Source organism: Cherax quadricarinatus, chromosome 96 (genome assembly GCF_038502225.1).
Source record: "Cherax quadricarinatus isolate ZL_2023a chromosome 96, ASM3850222v1, whole genome shotgun sequence".
NCBI classification, from domain to species: domain Eukaryota; kingdom Metazoa; phylum Arthropoda; class Malacostraca; order Decapoda; family Parastacidae; genus Cherax; species Cherax quadricarinatus.
In genome coordinates this window covers 9575218-9596972 of record NC_091387.1, presented here as the reverse complement: position 1 = coordinate 9596972, position 21755 = coordinate 9575218, and the positions used below count along the sequence as shown (strand labels likewise).

The 21755-nt window shown below is 46.8% G+C and overlaps 1 protein-coding gene across 1 annotated transcript; it reads left to right on the top strand.

Annotated features, from left to right (window-relative positions):
- Window positions 1-3376: 3376 nt before the first annotated feature.
- Window positions 3377-21633, top strand: LOC128701710 (neurofilament heavy polypeptide). The gene is made up of 4 exons (XM_053795572.2): window positions 3377-3499; window positions 10674-12525; window positions 12942-13064; window positions 18653-21633. The coding sequence occupies exons 1-4, from the start codon at window positions 3427-3429 to the stop codon at window positions 18780-18782; spliced, it is 2178 nt and encodes a 725-aa protein (XP_053651547.2). The 5' UTR covers window positions 3377-3426; the 3' UTR covers window positions 18783-21633.
- Window positions 21634-21755: the final 122 nt, after the last annotated feature.

Genomic DNA, 21755 nt, shown 5'->3' with positions numbered 1-21755 from the left:
GCTGGCACTGTTCACCTAGCAGTAAGTAGGTACCTGGGTGTTACATTACACCTGCTGTCACTGTTCACCTAGCAGTAAGTAGGTACCTGGGTGTTACCTTACACCTGCTGGCACTGTTCACCTAGCAGTAAGTAGGTACCTGGGAGTTACCTTGCACCTGCTGGCACTGTTCACCTAGCAGTAAGTAGGTACCTGGGTGTTACACCTGCTGGCACTGTTCACCTAGCAGTAAGTAGGTACCTGGGTGTTACATTACACCTGCTGTCAATGTTCACCTAGCAGTAAGTAGGTACCTTGGTGTTACATTACACCTGCTGTCACTTCACCTAGCAGTAAGTAGGTACCTGGGTGTTACACCTGCTGTCACTGTTCACCTAGCAGTAAGTAGGTACCTGGGTGTTACACCTGCTGTCACTGTTCACCTAGCAGTAAGTAGGTACCTGGGTGTTACCTTGCACCTGCTGTCACTGTTCATCTAGCAGTAAGTAGGTACCTGAGTGTTACCTTGCACCTGCTGTCACTGTTCACCTAGCAGTAAGTAGGTACCTGGGTGTTATATTACACCTGCTGTCACTGTTCACCTAGCAGTAAGTAGGTACCTGGGTGTTATATTACACCTGCTGTCACTGTTCACCTAGCAGTAAGTAGGTACCTGGGTGTTATATTACACCTGATGGCACTGTTCACCTAGCAGTAAGTAGGTACCTGGGTGTTATATTACACCTGCTGTCACTGTTCACCTAGCAGTAAGTAGGTACCTGGGTGTTATATTACACCTGCTGTCACTGTTCACCTAGCAGTAAGTAGGTACCTGGGTGTTATATTACACCTGCTGTCACTGTTCACCTAGCAGTAAGTAGGTACCTGGGAGTTACCTTGCACCTGCTGGCACTGTTCACCTAGCAGTAAGTAGGTACCTGGGTGTTACCTTACACCTGCTGGCACTGTTCACCTAGCAGTAAGTAGGTACCTGGGTGTTACATTACACCTGCTGTCAATGTTCACCTAGCAGTAAGTAGGTACCTTGGTGTTACATTACACCTGCTGTCACTTCACCTAGCAGTAAGTAGGTACCTGGGTGTTACACCTGCTGTCACTGTTCACCTAGCAGTAAGTAGGTACCTGGGTGTTACACCTGCTGTCACTGTTCACCTAGCAGTAAGTAGGTACCTGGGTGTTACCTTGCACCTGCTGGCACTGTTCACCTAGCAGTAAGTAGGTACCTGGGTGTTACCTTACACCTGCTGTCACTGTTCACCTAGCAGTAAGTAGGTACCTGGGTGTTACATTACACCTGCTGTCACTTCACCTAGCAGTAAGTAGGTACCTGGGTGTTACACCTACTGTCACTGTTCACCTAGCAGTAAGTAGGTACCTGGGTGTTACACCTGCTGTCACTGTTCACCTAGCAGTAAGTAGGTACCTGGGTGTTACCTTGCACCTGCTGGCACTGTTCATCTAGCAGTAAGTAGGTACCTGAGTGTTACCTTGCACCTGCTGTCACTGTTCACCTAGCAGTAAGTAGGTACCTGGGTGTTACCTTGCACCTGCTGGCACTGTTCACCTAGCAGTAAGTAGGTACCTGGGTGTTACCTTACACCTGCTGTCACTGTTCACCTAGCAGTAAGTAGGTACCTGGGTGTTACCTTACACCTGCTGTCACTTCACCTAGCAGTAAGTAGGTACCTGGGTGTTACCTTACACCTGCTGTCACTTCACCTAGCAGTAAGTAGGTACCTGGGTGTTACCTTACACCTGCTGTCACTGTTCACCTAGCAGTAAGTAGGTACCTGGGTGTTACATTACACCTGCTGTCACTTCACCTAGCAGTAAGTAGGTACCTGGGTGTTACACCTGCTGTCACTGTTCAGTTAGTATTAAGTAGGTACCTGGGTGTTACTGGTGTGGGTGGCATCCTGGGGGTAGTAGTATACCCAAGTACTGTGAAATTAACGAAGGTAGGATAGCTCTTGACCTGTAAACCTGAGCCGTTTAAAAACAGATATAAATCTTTCTGATATAATTGCCATTAATCAGGTCCTAAATTTATATAGCTTGACTTTCCAAAAATATAGCAGCTCGCGTTATCAAGGTACCATATCGCTATCTATAATATATGCAGAGAGATTATATATCGTTATATTACACCGTTTACCCGAAATATATTTAAGGTAACTAACGTTAGTTTAATGTTTATTATGCACCACATACCCATCCTGTGGGCGGTAGTCACCACATACCCATCCTGTGGGTGGTAGTCACCACATACCCATCCTGTGGGTGGTAGTTACCACATACCCATCCTGTGGGTGGTAGTTACCACATACCCATCCTGTGGGTGGTAGTTACCACATACCCATCCCGTGGGTGGTAGTCACCACATACCCATCCTGTGGGTGGTAGTCACCACATACCCATCCTGTGGGTGGTAGTCACCACATACCCATCCTGTGGGCGGTAGTCACCACATACCCATCCTGTGGGCGGTAGTCACCACATACCCATCCTGTGAGCGGTAGTCACCACATACCCATCCTGTGGGTGGTAGTCACCACATACCCATCCTGTGGGTGGTAGTCACCACATACCCATCCTGTGGGCGGTAGTCACCACATACCCATCCTGTGGGTGGTAGTCACCACATACCCATCCTGTGGGCGGTAGTCACCACATACCCATCCTGTGGGCGGTAGTCACCACATACCCATCCTGTGAGCGGTAGTCACCACATACCCATCCTGTGGGTGGTAGTCACCACATACCCATCCTGTGGGTGGTAGTCACCACATACCCATCCTGTGGGCGGTAGTCACCACATACCCATCCTGTGGGTGGTAGTCACCACATACCCATCCTGTGGGTGGTAGTCACCACATACCCATCCTGTGGGTGGTAGTCACCACATACCCATCCTGTGGGCGGTAGTCACCACATACCCATCCTGTGGGTGGTAGTCACCACATACCCATCCTGTGGGCGGTAGTCACCACATACCCATCCTGTGGGCGGTAGTCAAAAGATTACAGAGGTACATAATTGGTCCAGGGACTGGACTCCAAAGTTTTGATAGCTGAGCAAGTTAGAGGTAATGAATTCACAATTTACAAAGGTAATGAACTCACAATTTACAAAGGTAATGAACTCCAGGTAGGTCTGGTCACAATCATGACACGTTACAAAGGTATTTACAGATTACAGAGGTACGTAATGGGTCCAGGGACTGGGCCCCCAGACTAAAATCTAGATTTATTTACAAGTCTTAATACTGCAAAGGTTACTAAGGCTATGGGAAATCAGTTCGTGTGAGACAGCCTCTGGTCAAGTGATCAGTACAATCAGTATAATCAGTACAATCAGTACAAAGATAAGGTTTGAGAAGATACTTGTCAACAGTGTTCCTTGTGTTGTAGTCACGTCAACACAGTCATGAAGAAATTTACCGCCGTAGTGTTGCTGTTGTGCGTCTCCATCGTTGTTAGTGGGAAATTACGTCAAATAGGTAAGTTAATGGTGCTAGACCCCCCCTCTAGGGAGGTTCCTTGATGCTGGTGAGGGGCTCTTGATCTAGGGAATTGGATGCGTGCTCCACTTCCCTTATTTAAGTTAATGGTGCTAGACCCCCTCTAGGGAGGTTCCTTGATGCTGGTGAGGGGCTCTTGATCTAGGGAATTGGATGCGTGCTCCACTTCCCTTATTTAAGTTAATGGTGCTAGACCCCCTCTAGGGAGGTTCCTTGATGCTGGTGAGGGGCTCTTGATCTAGGGAATTGGATGCGTGCTCCACTTCCCTTATTTAAGTTAATGGTGCTAGACCCCCTCTAGGGAGGTTCCTTGATGCTGGTGAGGGGCTCTTGATCTAGGGAATTGGATGCGTGCTCCACTTCCCTTATTTAAGTTAATGGTGCTAGACCCCCTCTAGGGAGGTTCCTTGATGCTGGTGAGGGGCTCTTGATCTAGGGAATTGGATGCGTGCTCCACTTCCCTTATTTAAGTTAATGGTGCTAGACCCCCTCTAGGGAGGTTCCTTGATGCTGGTGAGGGGCTCTTGATCTAGGGAATTGGATGCGTGCTCCACTTCCCTTATTTAAGTTAATGGTGCTAGCCCCCCCTCTAGGGAGGTTCCTTGATGCTGGTGAGGGGCTCTTGATCTAGGGAATTGGATGCGTGCTCCACTTCCCTTAAGTTAATGGTGCTAGTCCCCCACTAGGGAGGTTCCTTGATGCTGGTGAGGGGCTCTTGATCTAGGGAATTGGATGCGTGCTCCACTTCCCTTATTTAAGTTAATGGTGCTAGCCCCCCCTCTAGGGAGGTTCCTTGACGCTGGTGAGGGGCTCTTGATCTAGGGAATTGGATGCGTGCTCCACTTCCCTTAAGTTAATGGTGCTAGACCCCCTCTAGGGAGGTTCCTTGATGCTGGTGAGGGGCTCTTGATCTAGGGAATTGGATGCGTGCTCCACTTCCCTTATTTAAGTTAATGGTGCTAGACCCCCTCTAGGGAGGTTCCTTGATGCTGGTGAGGGGCTCTTGATCTAGGGAATTGGATGCGTGCTCCACTTCCCTTATTTAAGTTAATGGTGCTAGACCCCCTCTAGGGAGGTTCCTTGATGCTGGTGAGGGGCTCTTGATCTAGGGAATTGGATGCGTGCTCCACTTCCCTTATTTAAGTTAATGGTGCTAGACCCCCTCTAGGGAGGTTCCTTGATGCTGGTGAGGGGCTCTTGATCTAGGGAATTGGATGCGTGCTCCACTTCCCTTATTTAAGTTAATGGTGCTAGCCCCCCCTCTAGGGAGGTTCCTTGACGCTGGTGAGGGGCTCTTGATCTAGGGAATTGGATGCGTGCTCCACTTCCCTTAAGTTAATGGTGCTAGACCCCCTCTAGGGAGGTTCCTTGATGCTGGTGAGGGGCTCTTGATCTAGGGAATTGGATGCGTGCTCCACTTCCCTTATTTAAGTTAATGATGCTAGACCCCCTCTAGGGAGGTTCCTTGATGCTGGTGAGGGGCTCTTGATCTAGGGAATTGGATGCGTGCTCCACTTCCCTTATTTAAGTTAATGGTGCTAGACCCCCTCTAGGGAGGTTCCTTGATGCTGGTGAGGGGCTCTTGATCTAGGGAATTGGATGCGTGCTCCACTTCCCTTATTTAAGTTAATGGTGCTAGCCCCCCCTCTAGGGAGGTTCCTTGATGCTGGTGAGGGGCTCTTGATCTAGGGAATTGGATGCGTGCTCCACTTCCCTTATTTAAGTTAATGGTGCTAGTCCCCCACTAGGGAGGTTCCTTGATGCTGGTGAGGGGCTCTTGATCTAGGGAATTGGATGCGTGCTCCACTTCCCTTATTTAAGTTAATGGTGCTAGCCCCCCCTCTAGGGAGGTTCCTTGACGCTGGTGAGGGGCTCTTGATCTAGGGAATTGGATGCGTGCTCCACTTCCCTTAAGTTAATGGTGCTAGACCCCCTCTAGGGAGGTTCCTTGATGCTGGTGAGGGGCTCTTGATCTAGGGATTTGGATGCGTGCTCCACTTCCCTTATTTAAGTTAATGGTGCTAGACCCCCTCTAGGGAGGTTCCTTGATGCTGGTGAGGGGCTCTTGATCTAGGGAATTGGATGTGTGCTCCACTTCCCTTATTTAAGTTAATGGTGCTAGACCCCCACTAGGGAGGTTCCTTGACGCTGGTGAGGGGCTCTTGATCTAGGGAATTGGATGCGTGCTCCACTTCCCTTATTTAAGTTAATGGTGCTAGACCCCCTCTAGGGAGGTTCCTTGACGCTGGTGAGGGGCTCTTGATCTAGGGAATTGGATGCGTGCTCCACTTCGCTTAAGTTAATGGTGCTAGCCCCCCTCTAGGGAGGTTCCTTGATGCTGGTGAGGGGCTCTTGATCTAGGGAATTGGATGTGTGCTCCACTTCCCTTATTTAAGTTAATGGTGCTAGACCCCCTCTAGGGAGGTTCCTTGATGCTGGTGAGGGGCTCTTGATCTAGGGATTTGGATGCGTGCTCCACTTCCCTTATTTAAGTTAATGGTGCTAGACCCCCTCTAGGGAGGTTCCTTGATGCTGGTGAGGGGCTCTTGATCTAGGGATTTGGATGCGTGCTCCACTTCCCTTATTTAAGTTAATGGTGCTAGACCCCCTCTAGGGAGGTTCCTTGATGCTGGTGAGGGGCTCTTGATCTAGGGAATTGGATGTGTGCTCCACTTCCCTTATTTAAGTTAATGGTGCTAGACCCCCTCTAGGGAGGTTCCTTGACGCTGGTGAGGGGCTCTTGATCTAGGGAAATGGATGCGTGCTCCACTTCCCTTATTTAAGTTAATGGTGCTAGACCTCCACTAGGGAGGTTCCTTGACGCTGGTGAGGGGGCTCTTGATCTAGGGAATTGGATGTGTGCTCCACTTCCCTTATTTATGCCTGAATGTCTTCTGTCCCCTTCCCCCCACACAGGCACTGTATAATCCCTACTAGTTCAGCGCTCCCCATAATGCTAGGATCCTGGGGTTATCTGGATCACATCTGATTGCCCCCAGTAGCGCCATTTCCATATCGGTGTGTGATTCTTGCGGGTTTAGTGCTTCCCCGTGATATTTATAGAATTAACGTGAGGAAAATGTAGGAAGCAAGACAGGTTGGCTGGTATTCCCGGAGGGGGGTTTCGGGGGTTAACGCCCCCGCGGCCCGGGCCGTGATCAGGCCTCGTGGTGGATCTGGACCTGATCGACCAGGCTATTACTGCTAGCCGTACGTAAACCAAAGTAGGAAACAGCCCGGCTCGTCAGGTACTGACTTGAGGTGCCTGTTCAGCGCCTTCTCGAAGACAGCCAGGGGTCTTGAAGACAGCCAGGGGTCTTGAAGACAGCCAGGGGTCTCGAAGACAGCCAGGGGTCTTGAAGACAGCCAGGGGTCTTGAAGACAGCCAGGGGTCTCGAAGACAGCCAGGAGTCTCGAAGACAGCCAGGAGTCTCGAAGACAGCTAGGGGATCAATGGGTAATCCCCCCTTATGTATGCTGGGAGGTAGTTGAACAGTCTTGGGCCCTGGACACTTATTGTGTTCTCTCTTATTGGCGCCCCTGCTTTACACTTGGGTAATGTTGCATCTCCTGCCCAGTCTTTTGCTTTGGTAGATTTGTTTCCTGCGAGTACACTGTGTGACTTAGGAGTGATCAGTGTCCACTGCTGAGTACACTGTATGACTCGTAGTGATTAGTGTCCACTGCTGAGTACACTGTGTGACTCGTAGTGATCAGTGTCCACTGCTGAGTACACTGTGTGACTCGTAGTGATCAGTGTCCACTGCTAAGTACACTGTGTGACTCGTAGTGATCAGTGTCCACTGCTGAGTACACTGTGTGACTCGTAGTGATCAGTGTCCACTGCTGAGTACACTGTGTGACTCGTAGTGATCAGTGTCCACTGCTGAGTACACTGACTCGTAGTGATCAGTGTCCACTGCTGAGTACACTGTGTGACTCGTAGTGATCAGTGTCCACTGCTGAGTACACTGTGACTCGTAGTGATCAGTGTCCACTGCTGAGTACACTGTGTGACTCGTAGTGATCAGTGTCCACTGCTGAGTACACTGTGTGACTCGTAGTGATCAGTGTCCACTGCTGAGTACACTGTGTGACTCGTAGTGATCAGTGTCCACTGCTGAGTACACTGTGTGACTCGTAGTGATCAGTGTCCACTGCTGAGTACACTGTGTGACTCGTAGTGATCAGTGTCCACTGCTGAGTACACTGTGTGACTCGTAGTGATCAGTGTCCACTGCTGAGTACACTGTGTGACTCGTAGTGATCAGTGTCCACTGCTGAGTACACTGTGTGACTCGTAGTGATCAGTGTGCACTGCTGAGTACACTGTGTGACTCGTAGTGATCAGTGTCCACTGCTGAGCACACTGATTTTTACCAAGGTCCACTGAAGTGCCTCTTGTCCCTCGATAATTGTCCGGCCCATACGCTAGGCTAGTGAAGACTCCAGTACTGAGCTAGGCTAGTGAAGACTCCAGTACTGAGCTAGGCTAGTGAAGACTCCAGTACTGAGCTAGGCTAGTGAAGACTCCAGTACTGATCTAGACTAGTGAAGACTCCAGTACTGAGCTAGGCTAGTGAAGACTCCAGTGAAGACTCCAGTACTGATCTAGACTCCAGTACTGATCTAGACTAGTGAAGACTCCAGTACTGATCTAGACTAGTGAAGGCTCCAGTACTGATCTAGACTAGTGAAGACTCCAGTACTGATCTAGACTAGTGAAGGCTCCAGTACTGATCTAGACTAGTGAAGACTCCAGTACTGATCTAGACTAGTGAAGACTCCAGTCCTGATCTAGACTAGTGAAGACTCCAGTCCTGATCTAGACTAGTGAAGACTCCAGTCCTGATCTAGACTAGTGAAGACTCCAGTCCTGATCTAGACTAGTGAAGACTCCAGTCCTGATCTAGACTAGTGAAGACTCCAGTACTGATCTAGACTAGTGAAGACTCCAGTACTGATCTAGACTAGTGAAGACTCCAGTACTGATCTAGACTAGTGAAGGCTCCAGTACTGATCTAGACTAGTGAAGGCTCCAGTACTGATCTAGACTAGTGAAGACTCTAGTACTGATCTAGACTAGTGAAGACTCCAGTACTGATCTAGACTAGTGAAGACTCCAGTACTGATCTAGACTAGTGAAGACTCTAGTACTGATCTAGACTAGTGAAGACTCCAGTACTGATCTAGACTAGTGAAGACTCCAGTACTGATCTAGACTAGTGAAGGCTCCAGTACTGATCTAGACTAGTGAAGGCTCCAGTACTGATCTAGACTAGTGAAGACTCTAGTACTGATCTAGACTAGTGAAGCCTCCAGTACTGATCTAGACTAGTGAAGGCTCCAGTACTGATCTAGACTAGTGAAGACTCTAGTACTGATCTAGACTAGTGAAGCCTCCAGTACTGATCTAGACTAGTGGAGACTCTAGTACTGATCTAGACTAGTGAAGGCTCCAGTACTGATCTAGACTAGTGAAGACTCCAGTACTGATCTAGACTAGTGAAGACTCCAGTACTGATCTAGACTAGTGAAGACTCCAGTACTGATCTAGACTAGTGAAGACTCCAGTACTGATCTAGACTAGTGAAGACTCCAGTACTGATCTAGACTAGTGAAGACTCCAGTACTGAGCTAGGCTAGTGAAGACTCCAGTACTGATCTAGACTAGTGAAGACTCCAGTACTGAGCTAGGCTAGTGAAGACTCCAGTACTGATCTAGACTAGTGAAGACTCCAGTACTGATCTAGACTAGTGAGACTCCTACTGATCTAGACTAGTGAAGACTCCAGTACTGATCTAGACTAGTGAAGCCTCCAGAAGACTCCACTACTCCAGTGAAGACTCCAGTACTGATCTAGACTAGTGAAGACTAAGGAAGTTTTAGTGTAATTAATAACACCTAGAAGTAGTAACCCAGGATAACCCAATAAAGTCACTAAGTCTGGCTTATCCTCATGATTAGCACTAAACAGATATTATCGTTACAATTACTTATCTGTGTTTCCAACAGAAGTTAATTTAACCCTTTTGGGGTTATCCTGGCGAGTAATTTACTGTGTTACTAAGTATCATAATTTGTGTAACTATTAGTGTACCTGTACCTAAATAAACTTACTAAAACTTAGTTGTAAACACCAGTGGTAGTCTAGTTTTTTTGTGAAATTATTTTCACCCATACTAACTTAGAGCAGCGTAGCCTAACTTGAGATATACAATGAGGCCACAAAAAACACTCACTGATTTAAAAAAGGTATAACGTGTAACTTTACTGTAATAATCTTCCCCAGTTAGCTTCAGATGCAGGGTATTATTCAGTTTCATGTGGTATAGGGTAGCATTAAAGGCACTCGATGTGCGTCCCTCTGGTTGCTGGGTAAAGATCGATGTGATAGTTCAGTTCGGTCCAGACGCTCTGCAGGATATCTGGTGTTATGCCAACTGCTTCAGTGATCGAAATTTTCAGCTCTTCCAGGGTTGCAGGTGGTGGTGGTACGTAAACTGTGCTCTTCACGTACCCCCAAAGACAGATGTCACAGGCCCGGTGACCTCGCAGGCTACTTGCAGGGGTCACCGGACCTGTCTGTGATTTCTTTCTTTGTGGGTACGTGAAGAGCACAGTTTACGTACCACCACCACCCTGGAAGAGCTGAAAATTTCGATCACTGAAGCAGTTGGCATAACACCAGATATCCTGCAGAGCGTCTGGACCGAAGTGGACTATCACATCGATGTTTACCCAACAACCAGAGGGACGCACATCGAGTGCCTTTAATGCTACCCTATACCACATGAAACTGAATGATATCCTGCATCTGAAGCTGCTAACTGGGGAAGATTATTACAGTAAAGTTACATGTTATACATGTTTGAGATCAGTGTTGTTGTGGACTCCCTGTATATTACGTTCACTACAATAATATAGATTAATATACCGGGTCCAGGAGCTGAAATCCGACACCTGCAACCATACAGGTGAGTGCCTAAAAAAATTTAAATTAAAGAACTTTGTACATATTTTCCTTGGAGAAAGAGAGATGGGAAATGAAAAATTCTGATAAACCAGAGATTGTTTTAACAATATATAAAAGTATACCAAATAAGTATATTGTTTTATCCGTTAAAAAAAAAATATTACATTCTCCCCCAGGTGATAATGGCGCCAGCCAGCCAAAAGAAGCTTCAGCACAGCAGAAGATGCTTACGCAGAAATTGGCAGCTCTTCGGCAAAGATCGACAGCGGACGCCGGTCCCAAGAAACTATCAGAAGGTGAAGTGCAGCCGCCAGCAGGCACGTCACCTTTAGCTAAGATGAAGATCATCCCCAAGGTGACTCACGTCCAGCAAGTCCCTCAGACTCTGCCGAAGTCCAAGGTCCCTACTGTGGAATCGAAGTCCAAGGTCCCTGCTGTGGAATCGAAGTCCAAGGTCCCTGCTGTGGAATCGAAGTCCAAGGTCCCTGCTGTGGAATCGAAGTCCAAGGCCCCTGCTGTGGAATCGAAGTCCAAGGCCCCTGCTGTGGAATCGAAGTCCAAGGCCCCTGCTGTGGAATCGAAGTCCAAGGCCCCTGCTGTGGAATCGAAGTCCAAGGCCCCTGCTGTGGAATCAAAGTCCAAGGCCCCTGCTGTGGAATCAAAGTCCAAGGCCCCTGCTGTGGAATCAAAGTCCAAGGCCCCTGCTGTGGAATCAAAATCAAAGCCCCACACTGTGGAATCAAAATCAAAGCCACCCGCTGTGGAATCGTCAGAACCAGTCGAACCTCCAGCACAAGCCGAGCCTCCAGCGCCAGCCGAGCCTCCAGCGCCAGCCGAGCCTCCAGCGCCAGCCGAGCCTCCAGCGCCAGCCGAGCCTCCAGCGCCAGCCGAGCCTCCAGCGCCAGCCGAGCCTCCAGCGCCAGCCGAGCCTCCAGCGCCAGCCGAGCCTCCAGCGCCAGCCGAGCCTCCAGCGCCAGCCGAGCCTCCAGCGCCAGCCGAGCCTCCAGCGCCAGCCGAGCCTCAAGCGCCAGCCGAGCCTCAAGAGCCAGCCGAGCCTCAAGCGCCAGCCGAACCTCAAGCACCAGCCGAGCCTCCAGCACCAGCCGAGCCTCCAGCGCCAGCCGAGCCTCCAGCGCCAGCCGAGCCTCCAGCGCCAGCCGAGCCTCCAGCGCCAGCCGAGCCTCCAGCGCCAGCCGAGCCTCCAGCGCCAGCCGAGCCTCCAGCGCCAGCCGAGCCTCCAGCGCCAGCCGAACCTCCAGCGCCAGCCGAGCCTCAAGCGCCAGCCGAGCCTCAAGAGCCAGCCGAGCCTCAAGCGCCAGCCGAACCTCAAGCACCAGCCGAGCCTCGAGCACCAGCCGAGCCTCGAGCACCAGCTGAGCCTCAAACGCCAGCCGAACCTCAAGCGCCAGCTGAGCCTCAAGCGCCTGCCGAACTTCAAGCGCCAGCCGAGCCTCAAGCGCCAGCCGAGCCTCAAGCACCAACTGGTAAAATTAAAGAAAATCCCAGTACAAACACACACAAGCCTGTCGAAACAAAAGAAAAGCCTGATACTAAAATTTCGCCAAAAGCCGTTGACGGGACAACACAAAAGCCATTTACGAGAGGTAAACAAAATCTTAAGAAAACACAAAAGCCTCATGAAACAGCTTCTCAAAAGCCCACTAAGAGGCTTACCCCCAAAACTATTGAAAAGTCGTCACAAAAGCCTAGTGAAGACATTAACCACAATCCTGTGATCTCAAAAGGCCCCGGGAAAATAAAAGGCTTTACCTTGAGACCCGAACCTAGTGAAGGAACGAAACAAAAGGTTTCTGTAAAAACACAACAGAAGTCAGAGGAAACCAGAAAAAAGGCGCAGCTGAAAACTGTTCCAAAACTTGGAGTCGAGACAAAAATCTCTGGAGTAAAGGGCAGCGACCAGCCCTCAGCGCCCAACCCAGAAAAAATGGTGTTACCTGCTGTTACCATGGATAACGACCACCAGGCCATGAACCATGAACTTCCAGACCAACACCACCAACAAGCTAAGTAAATAATCAATTGTTTTGCTTTTTTTAGTTGACAAACTTTAGACAGAGAATTATAATGGTGATCTAGGTTCGAAAAAAATTAATCTTGGAAAATGAAGTTGAGTATAAATTACAATGTGTGAAAAATACTACGTTGACAAAATTCTTATTATTATTATTTAGTATTAATTATTTATTATTATTTTATTATTGCTGGTGTTAAGTAGTAGCATCGATGGTTCACTGGTATAATTCTGGCCTGCCACACGGGAGTCCCGGGTTCGATTCCCGGCTGATGCATCAGTTTATCAAGGAGTCCAGCGAAAATAGTCACCGACTCTTGTGAATAAGCCAGAGCCTAGAGGTCCTGAAATAACATACTCAGATTCTGTGATATACGTGTATCCTCCCACTAAAGTCTTGTTCACTCGACAGATCAGTACAGCTGAACATAGAACAAGGAATAAACAGTCACACCAAGGTAGTCCTGGTGTCCATTACTGTCATCACCTTGGCTCTCATAGCCACCGTCCTGGGGGTCTGGTTCAGGAAGATCAGGTAATATTTTCCCCGTTACACGGAGAAGTTACAATGTTTGCCAAAACTCTGGAGGTGTCTTATATTGAGGTAGTGAGTCTTTGTTGGTTCTTGACGTGGTGAACCATGGAAAGTGTTGACTCATGGTAAGACTTCTGACACTTGACGTGGTGAACCATGGAAGTGTTGACTCATGGTAAAACTTCTGACACTTGACGTGGTGAACCATGGAAGTGTTGACTCATGGTAAGACTTCTGACACTTGACGTGGTGAACCATGGAAGTGTTGACTCATGGTAAAACTTCTGACACTTGACGTGGTGAACCATGGAAGTGTTGACTCATGGTAAGACTCCTGACACGACGTGATGAACCATGGAAGTGTTGACTCATGGTAAGACTCCTGACACTTGACGTGGTGAACCATGGAAGTGTTGACTCATGGTAAGACTCCTGACACTTGACGTGGTGAACCATGGAAGGTGTTGACTCATGGTAAGACTCCTGATACTTGACGTGATGAACCATGGAAGTGTTGACTCATGGTAAGACTCCTGACACTTGACGTGGTGAACCATGGAAGGTGTTGACTCATGGTAAGACTCCTGATACTTGACGTGGTGAACCATGGAAGTGTTGACTCATGGTAAGACTCCTGACACTTGACGTGGTGAACCATGGAAAGTGTTGACTCATGGTAAGACTCCTGACACTTGACGTGATGAACCATGGAAGTGTTGACTCATGGTAAGACTCCTGACACTTGACGTGGTGAACCATGGAAGTGTTGACTCATGGTAAGACTCCTGATACTTGACGTGGTGAACCATGGAAGGTGTTGACTCATGGTAAGACTCCTGATACTTGACGTGGTGAACCATGGAAGGTGTTGACTCATTGTAAGACTCCTGACACTTGACGTGGTGAACCATGGAAGGTGTTGACTCATGGTAAGACTCCTGATACTTGACGTGGTGAACCATGGAAGTCTTGACTCATGGTAAGACTCCTGACACTTGACGTGGTGAACCATGGAAGTCTTGACTCATGGTAAGACTCCTGATACTTGACGTGGTGAACCATGGAAGTGTTAACTCATGGTAAGACTCCTGACACTTGACGTGGTGAACCATGGAAGTCTTGACTCATGGTAAGACTCCTGATACTTGACGTGGTGAACCATGGAAGGTGTTGACTCATGGTAAGACTCCTGATACTTGACGTGGTGAACCATGGAAGGTGTTGACTCATGGTAAGACTCCTGACACTTGACGTGGTGAACCATGGAAGGTGTTGACTCATGGTAAGACTCCTGACACTTGACGTGGTGAACCATGGAAGGTGTTGACTCATGGTAAGACTCCTGACACTTGACGTGGTGAACCATGGAAGGTGTTGACTCATGGTAAGACTCCTGACACTTGACGTTGTGAACCATGGAAGGTGTTGACTCATGGTAAGACTCCTGACACTTGACGTGGTGAACCATGGAAGGTGTTAACTCATGGTAAGACTCCTGACACTTGACGTGGTGAACCATGGAAGGTGTTAACTCATGGTAAGACTCCTGACACTTGACGTGGTGAACCATGGAAGGTGTTGACTCATGGTAAGACTCCTGACACTTGACGTGGTGAACCATGGAAGGTGTTAACTCATGGTAAGACTCCTGCCTGACACTTGACGTGGTGAACCATGGAAGGTGTTAACTCATGGTAAGACTCCTGACACTTGACGTGGTGAACCATGGAAGGTGTTGACTCATGGTAAATCTCTTGACGCTAATCTCAGTAATAGTATTTAGTACATAGTCTCAGTAATAGTATTTAGTTAGTACATAGTCTCAGTAATAGTATTTAGTTAGTACTTAGTCTCAGTAATAGTATTTAGTTAGTACATAGTCTCAGTAATAGTATTTAGTTAGTACATAGTCTCAGTAATAGTATTTAGTTAGTACATAGTCTCAGTAATAGTATTTAGTTAGTACTTAGTCTCAGTAATAGTATTTAGTACATAGTCTCAGTAATAGTATTTAGTTAGTACATAGTCTCAGTAATAGTATTTAGCTAGTATGTAGTGTTAGTGTTTTAACGTGAAATTCTGTAACTAATCCCTCAAGGGAGGTTCCTTGATGCTGGTGAGGGGCTCTTGATCTAGGGGATTGGATCTCTGCTCCAGTTCCCTGAATTGACCCTGAGTACCTTCCATTCCCTCCTCCCCCACAGGCGCTGTATAATCCCTACGGGTTTAGCGTTCCCCCATAATTATAATTTGCAAATGTAATATGAATCTGACTGTATAAAATTATTTTATATTTAGCATAAAATTGAAATCTACCAGTTTTCTTACAAATATTTATACTGTATTTTCCTAGCTATTGTTCTTAAGATAAGATAAGATAAGATTTCGTTCGGATTTTTAACCCCGGAGGGTTAGCCACCCAGGATAACCCAAGAAAGTCAGTGCGTCATCGAGGACTGTCTAACTTATTTCCATTGTGGTCCTTAATCTTGTCCCCCAGGATGCCACCCACACCAGTCGACTAACACCCAGGTACCTATTTGCTGCTAGGTGAACAGGACAACAGGTGTAAGGAAACGTGTCGAAATGTTTCCACCCGCCGGGAATCGAACCCGGGCCCTCCGTGTGTGAAGCGGGAGCTTTAGCCACCAGGCCACCAGGCCACCGGGCCATGAATGTCCGTGTTCTTCCCCACATATATTATGTTCTAATATGTTATTCCTCCTACATCTGTGTTATTCTTGCTGTAGTATCGATGTTTGAGACTATTGTTCCTCCTGTATATACACTGGTATTGTAATCTTGCGCCTCCACTTATATAATTAAAAATGAGTTAGTAGGCTTGGACTGACTATATTGTTTCAGAAATAAGCTAATTCTGAACATTAGTCGGTGGTCTGGTGGCTAAAGCTCCCGCTTCACACACGGAGGGCCCGGGTTCAATTCCCGGCGGGTGGAAACATTTCGACACGTTTCCTTACACCTGTTGTCCTGTTCACCTAGCAGCAAATAGGTACCTGGGTGTTAGTCGACTGGTGTGGGTGGCATCCTGGGGGACAAGATTAAGGACCACAATGGAAATAAGTTAGACAGTCCTCGATGACGCACTGACTTTCTTGGGTTATCCTGGGTGGCTAACCCTCCGGGGTTAAAAATCCGAACGAAATCTTATCTTATCTTATCTTATACTTACACCTTAGTAGTGTACCATGGAAACATAAACACATATGCAGTTTAATGTGATCCTTTATTGACAACGTTTCGCCCACACAGTGGGCTTTTTCAAGTCACACACAGGAGTGTACCATACAATACTTCTGTCTTTACCTAACGTGTGCAGCTGTTAACGTACAAGGGAGAGTGTTACCTAGGTATTTACAGTACGTAATCTATAGGCCAGTCTTTAACTGTTAATTTTGGTGGTCTACAGCCTGGTGTTGTGATGTGCTCTTGGTTCTTGTGCACGTACTGGTGTTGTGATGTGCTCTTAGTTCTTGTGCACGTACTGGTGTTGTGATGTGCTCTTAGTTCTTGTGCACGTACTGGTGTTGTGATGTGCTCTTAGTTCTTGTGCACATCCTGGTGTTGTGATGTGCTCTTAGTTCTTGTGCACATCCTGGTGTTGTGATGTGCTCTTAGTTCTTGTACACATCCTGGTGTTGTGATGTGCTCTTAGTTCTTGTACACATCCTGGTGTTGTGATGTGCTCTTAGTTCTTGTGCACATCCTGGTGTTGTGATGTGCTCTTAGTTCTTGTGCACGTACTGGTGTTGTGATGTGCTCTTAGTTCTTGTGCACGTACTGGTGTTGTGATGTGCTCTTAGTTCTTGTGCACGTACTGGTGTTGTGATGTGCTCTTAGTTCTTGTGCACGTACTGGTGTTGTGATGTGCTCTTAGTTCTTGTGCACGTACTGGTGTTGTGATGTGCTCTTAGTTCTTGTACACATCCTGGTGTTGTGATGTGCTCTTAGTTCTTGTACACATCCTGGTGTTGTGATGTGCTCTTAGTTCTTGTGCACATCCTGGTGTTGTGATGTGCTCTTAGTTCTTGTGCACATCCTGGTGTTGTGATGTGCTCTTAGTTCTTGTACACATCCTGGTGTTGTGATGTGCTCTTAGTTCTTGTGCACATCCTGGTGTTGTGATGTGCTCTGGTGTTTAGTTCTTGTGCACGTACACTGGTGTTGTGATGTGCTCTTGGTTCTTGTGCACGTACTGTGATGTGCTCTTAGTTCTTGTGCACGTACTGGTGTTGTGATGTGCTCTTAGTTCTTGTGCACGTACTGGTGTTGTGATGTGCTCTTGGTTCTTGTGCACGTACTGGTGTTGTGATGTGCTCTTGGTTCTTGTGCACGTACTGGTGTTGTGATGTGCTCTTAGTTCTTGTGCACGTACTGGTGTTGTGATGTGCTCTTAGTTCTTGTGCACATCCTGGTGTTGTGATGTGCTCTTAGTTCTTGTGCACATCCTGGTGTTGTGATGTGCTCTTAGTCCTTTTGCACATCTTGGTGTTGTGATGTGCTCTTAGTCCTTTTGCACATCCTGGTGTTGTGATGTGCTCTTAGTTCTTGTGCACATCCCGGTGTTGTGATGTGCTCTTAGTTCTTGTGCACATCCTGGTGTTGTGATGTGCTCTTAGTTCTTGTGCACATCCTGGTGTTGTGATGTGCTCTTTAGTTCTTGTACACATCCTGGTGTTGTGATGTGCTCTTTAGTTCTTGTACACATCCTGGTGTTGTGATGTGCTCTTAGTTCTTGTGCACATCCTGGTGTTGTGATGTGCTCTTAGTTCTTGTGCACATCCTGGTGTTGTGATGTGCTCTTAGTTCTTGTACACATCCTGGTGTTGTGATGTGCTCTTAGTTCTTGTGCACATCCTGGTGTTGTGATGTGCTCTTAGTTCTTGTGCACATCCTGGTGTTGTGAAGTGCTCGTTAGTTCTTGTACACATCCTGGTGTTGTGATGTGCTCTTAGTTCTTGTACACATCCTGGTGTTGTGATGTGCTCTTAGTTCTTGTGCACGTACTGGTGTTGTGATGTGCTCTTAGTTCTTGTGCACATCCTGGTGTTGTGATGTGCTCTTAGTTCTTGTGCACATCCTGGTGTTGTGATGTGCTCTTAGTTCTTGTGCACGTACTGGTGTTGTGATGTGCTCTTAGTTGTTGTACACATCCTGGTGTTGTGATGTGCTCTTAGTCCTTTTGCACATCTTGGTGTTGTGATGTGCTCTTAGTTCTTGTGCACATCCTGGTGTTGTGATGTGCTCTTAGTTCTTGTACACATCCTGGTGTTGTGATGTGCTCTTAGTCCTTTTGCACATCCTGGTGTTGATGTGCTCTTAGTTCTTGTGCACATCCTGGTGTTGTGATGTGCTCTTAGTTGTTGTGCACATCTTGGTGTTGTGATGTGCTCTTAGTCCTTTTGCACATCTTGGTGTTGTGAAGTGCTCTTAGTTCTTGTACACATTCTGGTGTTGTGATGTGCTCTTCTTGTACACATCCTGGTGTTGTGATGTGCTCTTCTTGTACACATCCTGGTGTTGTGATGTGCTGCCCCAGTTTTAACTGTCTATATTCTTGCCGACAGTCTGCACAACCAGAGGTACGGAGGTCACATTCTTCTGACTGATGAAGATGAGGAGTACGGTGTCTTCAACCGCCTCACCTACAACTCTCCGGAGGTCACTTACGATTCCTGGAAGACCCAGTCTTATTGACCTTTGGATGGACACCAACAGCTTGTTTCTTCAAGGATATGGTACCTTTCCTTCCTGGAAGGATGGAACACCAACTAACCTTACCTTCCTGGAAGGACGGAACAACTACCCGTACCTTCCTGGAAGGACGGAGCACCAGCCAATCTTACCTTCCTGGAAGAAAGGAGCACCAACCTTATCTTCCTGGAAGAACCAGTTTTACCAGCTAGCCGCTGGAAGGATGGGAAACCAGCCAGTTCTTTATCCTAGGAAAAATATAAATTTAACCATTTCTTGATTTCTGGAAATATGGGACTAAATTACTCCTGAAGAGAATACTGCATTTAGCAAGTGCCTCATGTACTAACCTTTCTTGATCGAAATATGATTTTTATGCAATTCCCTTAATGATCTTGCCGATAATACCACATAGTTCAACTCCTCTGGGAGTTAGACATCATAGAGAATGAACGTATTAACACCCAAGGTATTTCCGTTAATAATAGTTAGTTTCTTTTACTCATATAGAAGCATTGCCATGCCAATACGTTACTATATTCTTAAATCTGGACTTACTCAACTTGAAGTCAGTTTCTAGTCCTTTCTTGGTTAGATAATTTAGAATTTAGTACATATTTTCCTTATCAATATGTCTTCCATTTATACACCTCGATCCCTTTTCTTATTCTACGTCTTGGTAAAAAGCATCGGGTCAGGTATCTCGATTCCTCATACGTGGAATTCACACCTATTTTCTTTGTTTCGAATGATGGTAATGTCCAGTTGAGTTTTATAATCTAAATGTGGCCTTACCAATAATGTAGAAAGTTGTTATAAACTTGGTATATTGGTTTATTATTATATTTTAATATAAATATCTGTAGTGTATAAGTCTTACTGTAAACACGTAGGTTCTACCGTCTTTATTCCCTGGTTCTGCTAGTCAGAACTCCTAAGCTCTTTTCGTATGGTATGGTCAAGTTCGGTATTACATATAGGTACCAGGGTTTGTTTATTCTGCTAGGACTAAGACTTGTTCATGTGAATTTACATCACTCACTATTGTGAGCCTCAACTTAGGTTTATCCAAGTCATTCTGCGTCTCCTTGAGCCGCAGAATATGGACAGTATGAAGGCCCTTCGAGGACACCTTGAGGAAATGAACATGAATACGTATACTTAGGACACCTTTATTGACGACGTTTTGGTCCTCGGATCTTGATCACTTAATCACTGTGTTGATTTGTTTCAATGTTGCCAGAAAATTTTGGATTACAAGCAACGGGGACCTCAGCGCTGACTTCTGTTGAACTCCACTTGTGAATGCTCCCAATTTCGATTTTTCCTCGTAGAAGATTTCTTTTGTAATTACGTTGGTAGAATTACCGACAGTATGTTAGGTAAAATGACACAAGTGGCAACGTTTCACTCTCCTGGAGCTTTGTCCAGCGAAACGTTGCCGCAATAAAATGTCACATTAGTTGCACTTGTGTCCTTTTACCAAACTCTGTCGTCTCTCATCCACGAGTCATATGAGAATTTGTTTTGCAACACCGTGTACTGCTACGTCATGTCTGATGTGTGAGGTAACATCAGCAGTAGTATTGAAGCGCTGGTCAATACAAGGTACTTGGTCCTTCGCTTAGTGAAAACAGCGTTGACCGACTCGGTGGCGTCACTAGGGTTGGTGTCACCCGGGACGGAATCTTTGGTGTCACCCGGGACGGAATCTTTGGTGTCACCCGGGACGGAATCTTTGGTGTCACCTGGGACGGAATCTTTGGTGTCACCCGGGACGGAATCTTTGGTGTCGCCCGGGGTGGAATCTTTGGCGTCACCCGGGGTGGAATCTTTGGTGTCGCCTGGGACGGAATCTTTGGTGTCGCCCGGGATGGAATCTTTGGTGTCACCCAGGATGGAATCTTTGGTGTCGCCCGGGGTGGAATCTTTGGTGTCGCCCGGGACGGAATCTTTGGCGTCACCCGGGACGGAATCTTTGGTGTCGCCCGGGGTGGAATCTTTGGTGTTGCCCGGGACGGAATCTTTGGTGTCACCCAGGACAGAATCTTTGGTGTCACCCGGGACGGCTCCCCCCTTCCTTACGACGCCACTGGACCCACTATATTGAGTATCAGAAATAAGCTCTTTCTGAATATTGTAACTAGACCATAGTTACGACTGTACCAGACAGTAATTCTGGAAGCTTGGAATCTGTCTTGACCTATTTTTGTACAGCTCTTAGCTGTTAGTGTTACCTAGTTAGTGTTACCTAGTTAGTTACTGCCATTGACCTTGAATTTTAGCGGTCCATTTTTACGGCTGCCAGTGTATTTATCAAGTACTCTGGTTGTCTGTACAGAAATTATAAAAGGTGATCACAGGCTGTCTGTATATGGTTTACAGTGGTTTGCAGTTCAGTTTCCAGTGGAGGATGAGTAAAAATCTCCCCAAAAAAACACCTGTCGTCAGAAAAAAACATCTATGACAACTCCCACTTTGTATGAGGCCTGGTCAACTACCGGGCCACGGGGGCGCTGACCCCAACCCCCCCCCTCCCTTAGGTAGACCCCAAGTAGATGTAAAAAAAGCATCAGCATAGGTAATTGACATTACTCAGAATATCTGATTTCGATTTTAGGAAGTTATTAATATATTAAACAGTGTAGGACTTAATATAGCACCTTGAATGCAAAGCTACATTATTTTAGCTTCACTTTTATAGCTCTGAAATAAAATGGGTATTGTTTTATTGAGATAACGAAGAATCTAGTGTAAACGTAGACTGCCAATATCTGTCTTTGGTAGTTTAGTGCATTATAGCTTCTCAATTTGCAATATCTAAATCATTTTTAATATCCAAGAAAGAATCATATATTTGAGTTTTATTTTCCACCATATTTATTGGCTAAATATATGTGATGGATTTATATTTTTTGCCAGGTGTGACTCCATTAATATTGAGCGACATATGTTCTGCACTCTGTATAGTAACTT

Coding starts and splice junctions, on each gene's coding strand:
- LOC128701710 (XM_053795572.2), top strand. CDS start 3,427: ATGAAGAAATTTACCGCCGTAGTGTTGCTGTTGTGCGTCTCCATCGTT. Junction 3,500..10,673: donor TGGGAAATTACGTCAAATAG/GTAAGTTAATGG, acceptor ATTCTCCCCCAG/GTGATAATGGCGCCAGCCAG. Junction 13,065..18,652: donor GTCTGGTTCAGGAAGATCAG/GTAATATTTTCC, acceptor TCTTGCCGACAG/TCTGCACAACCAGAGGTACG.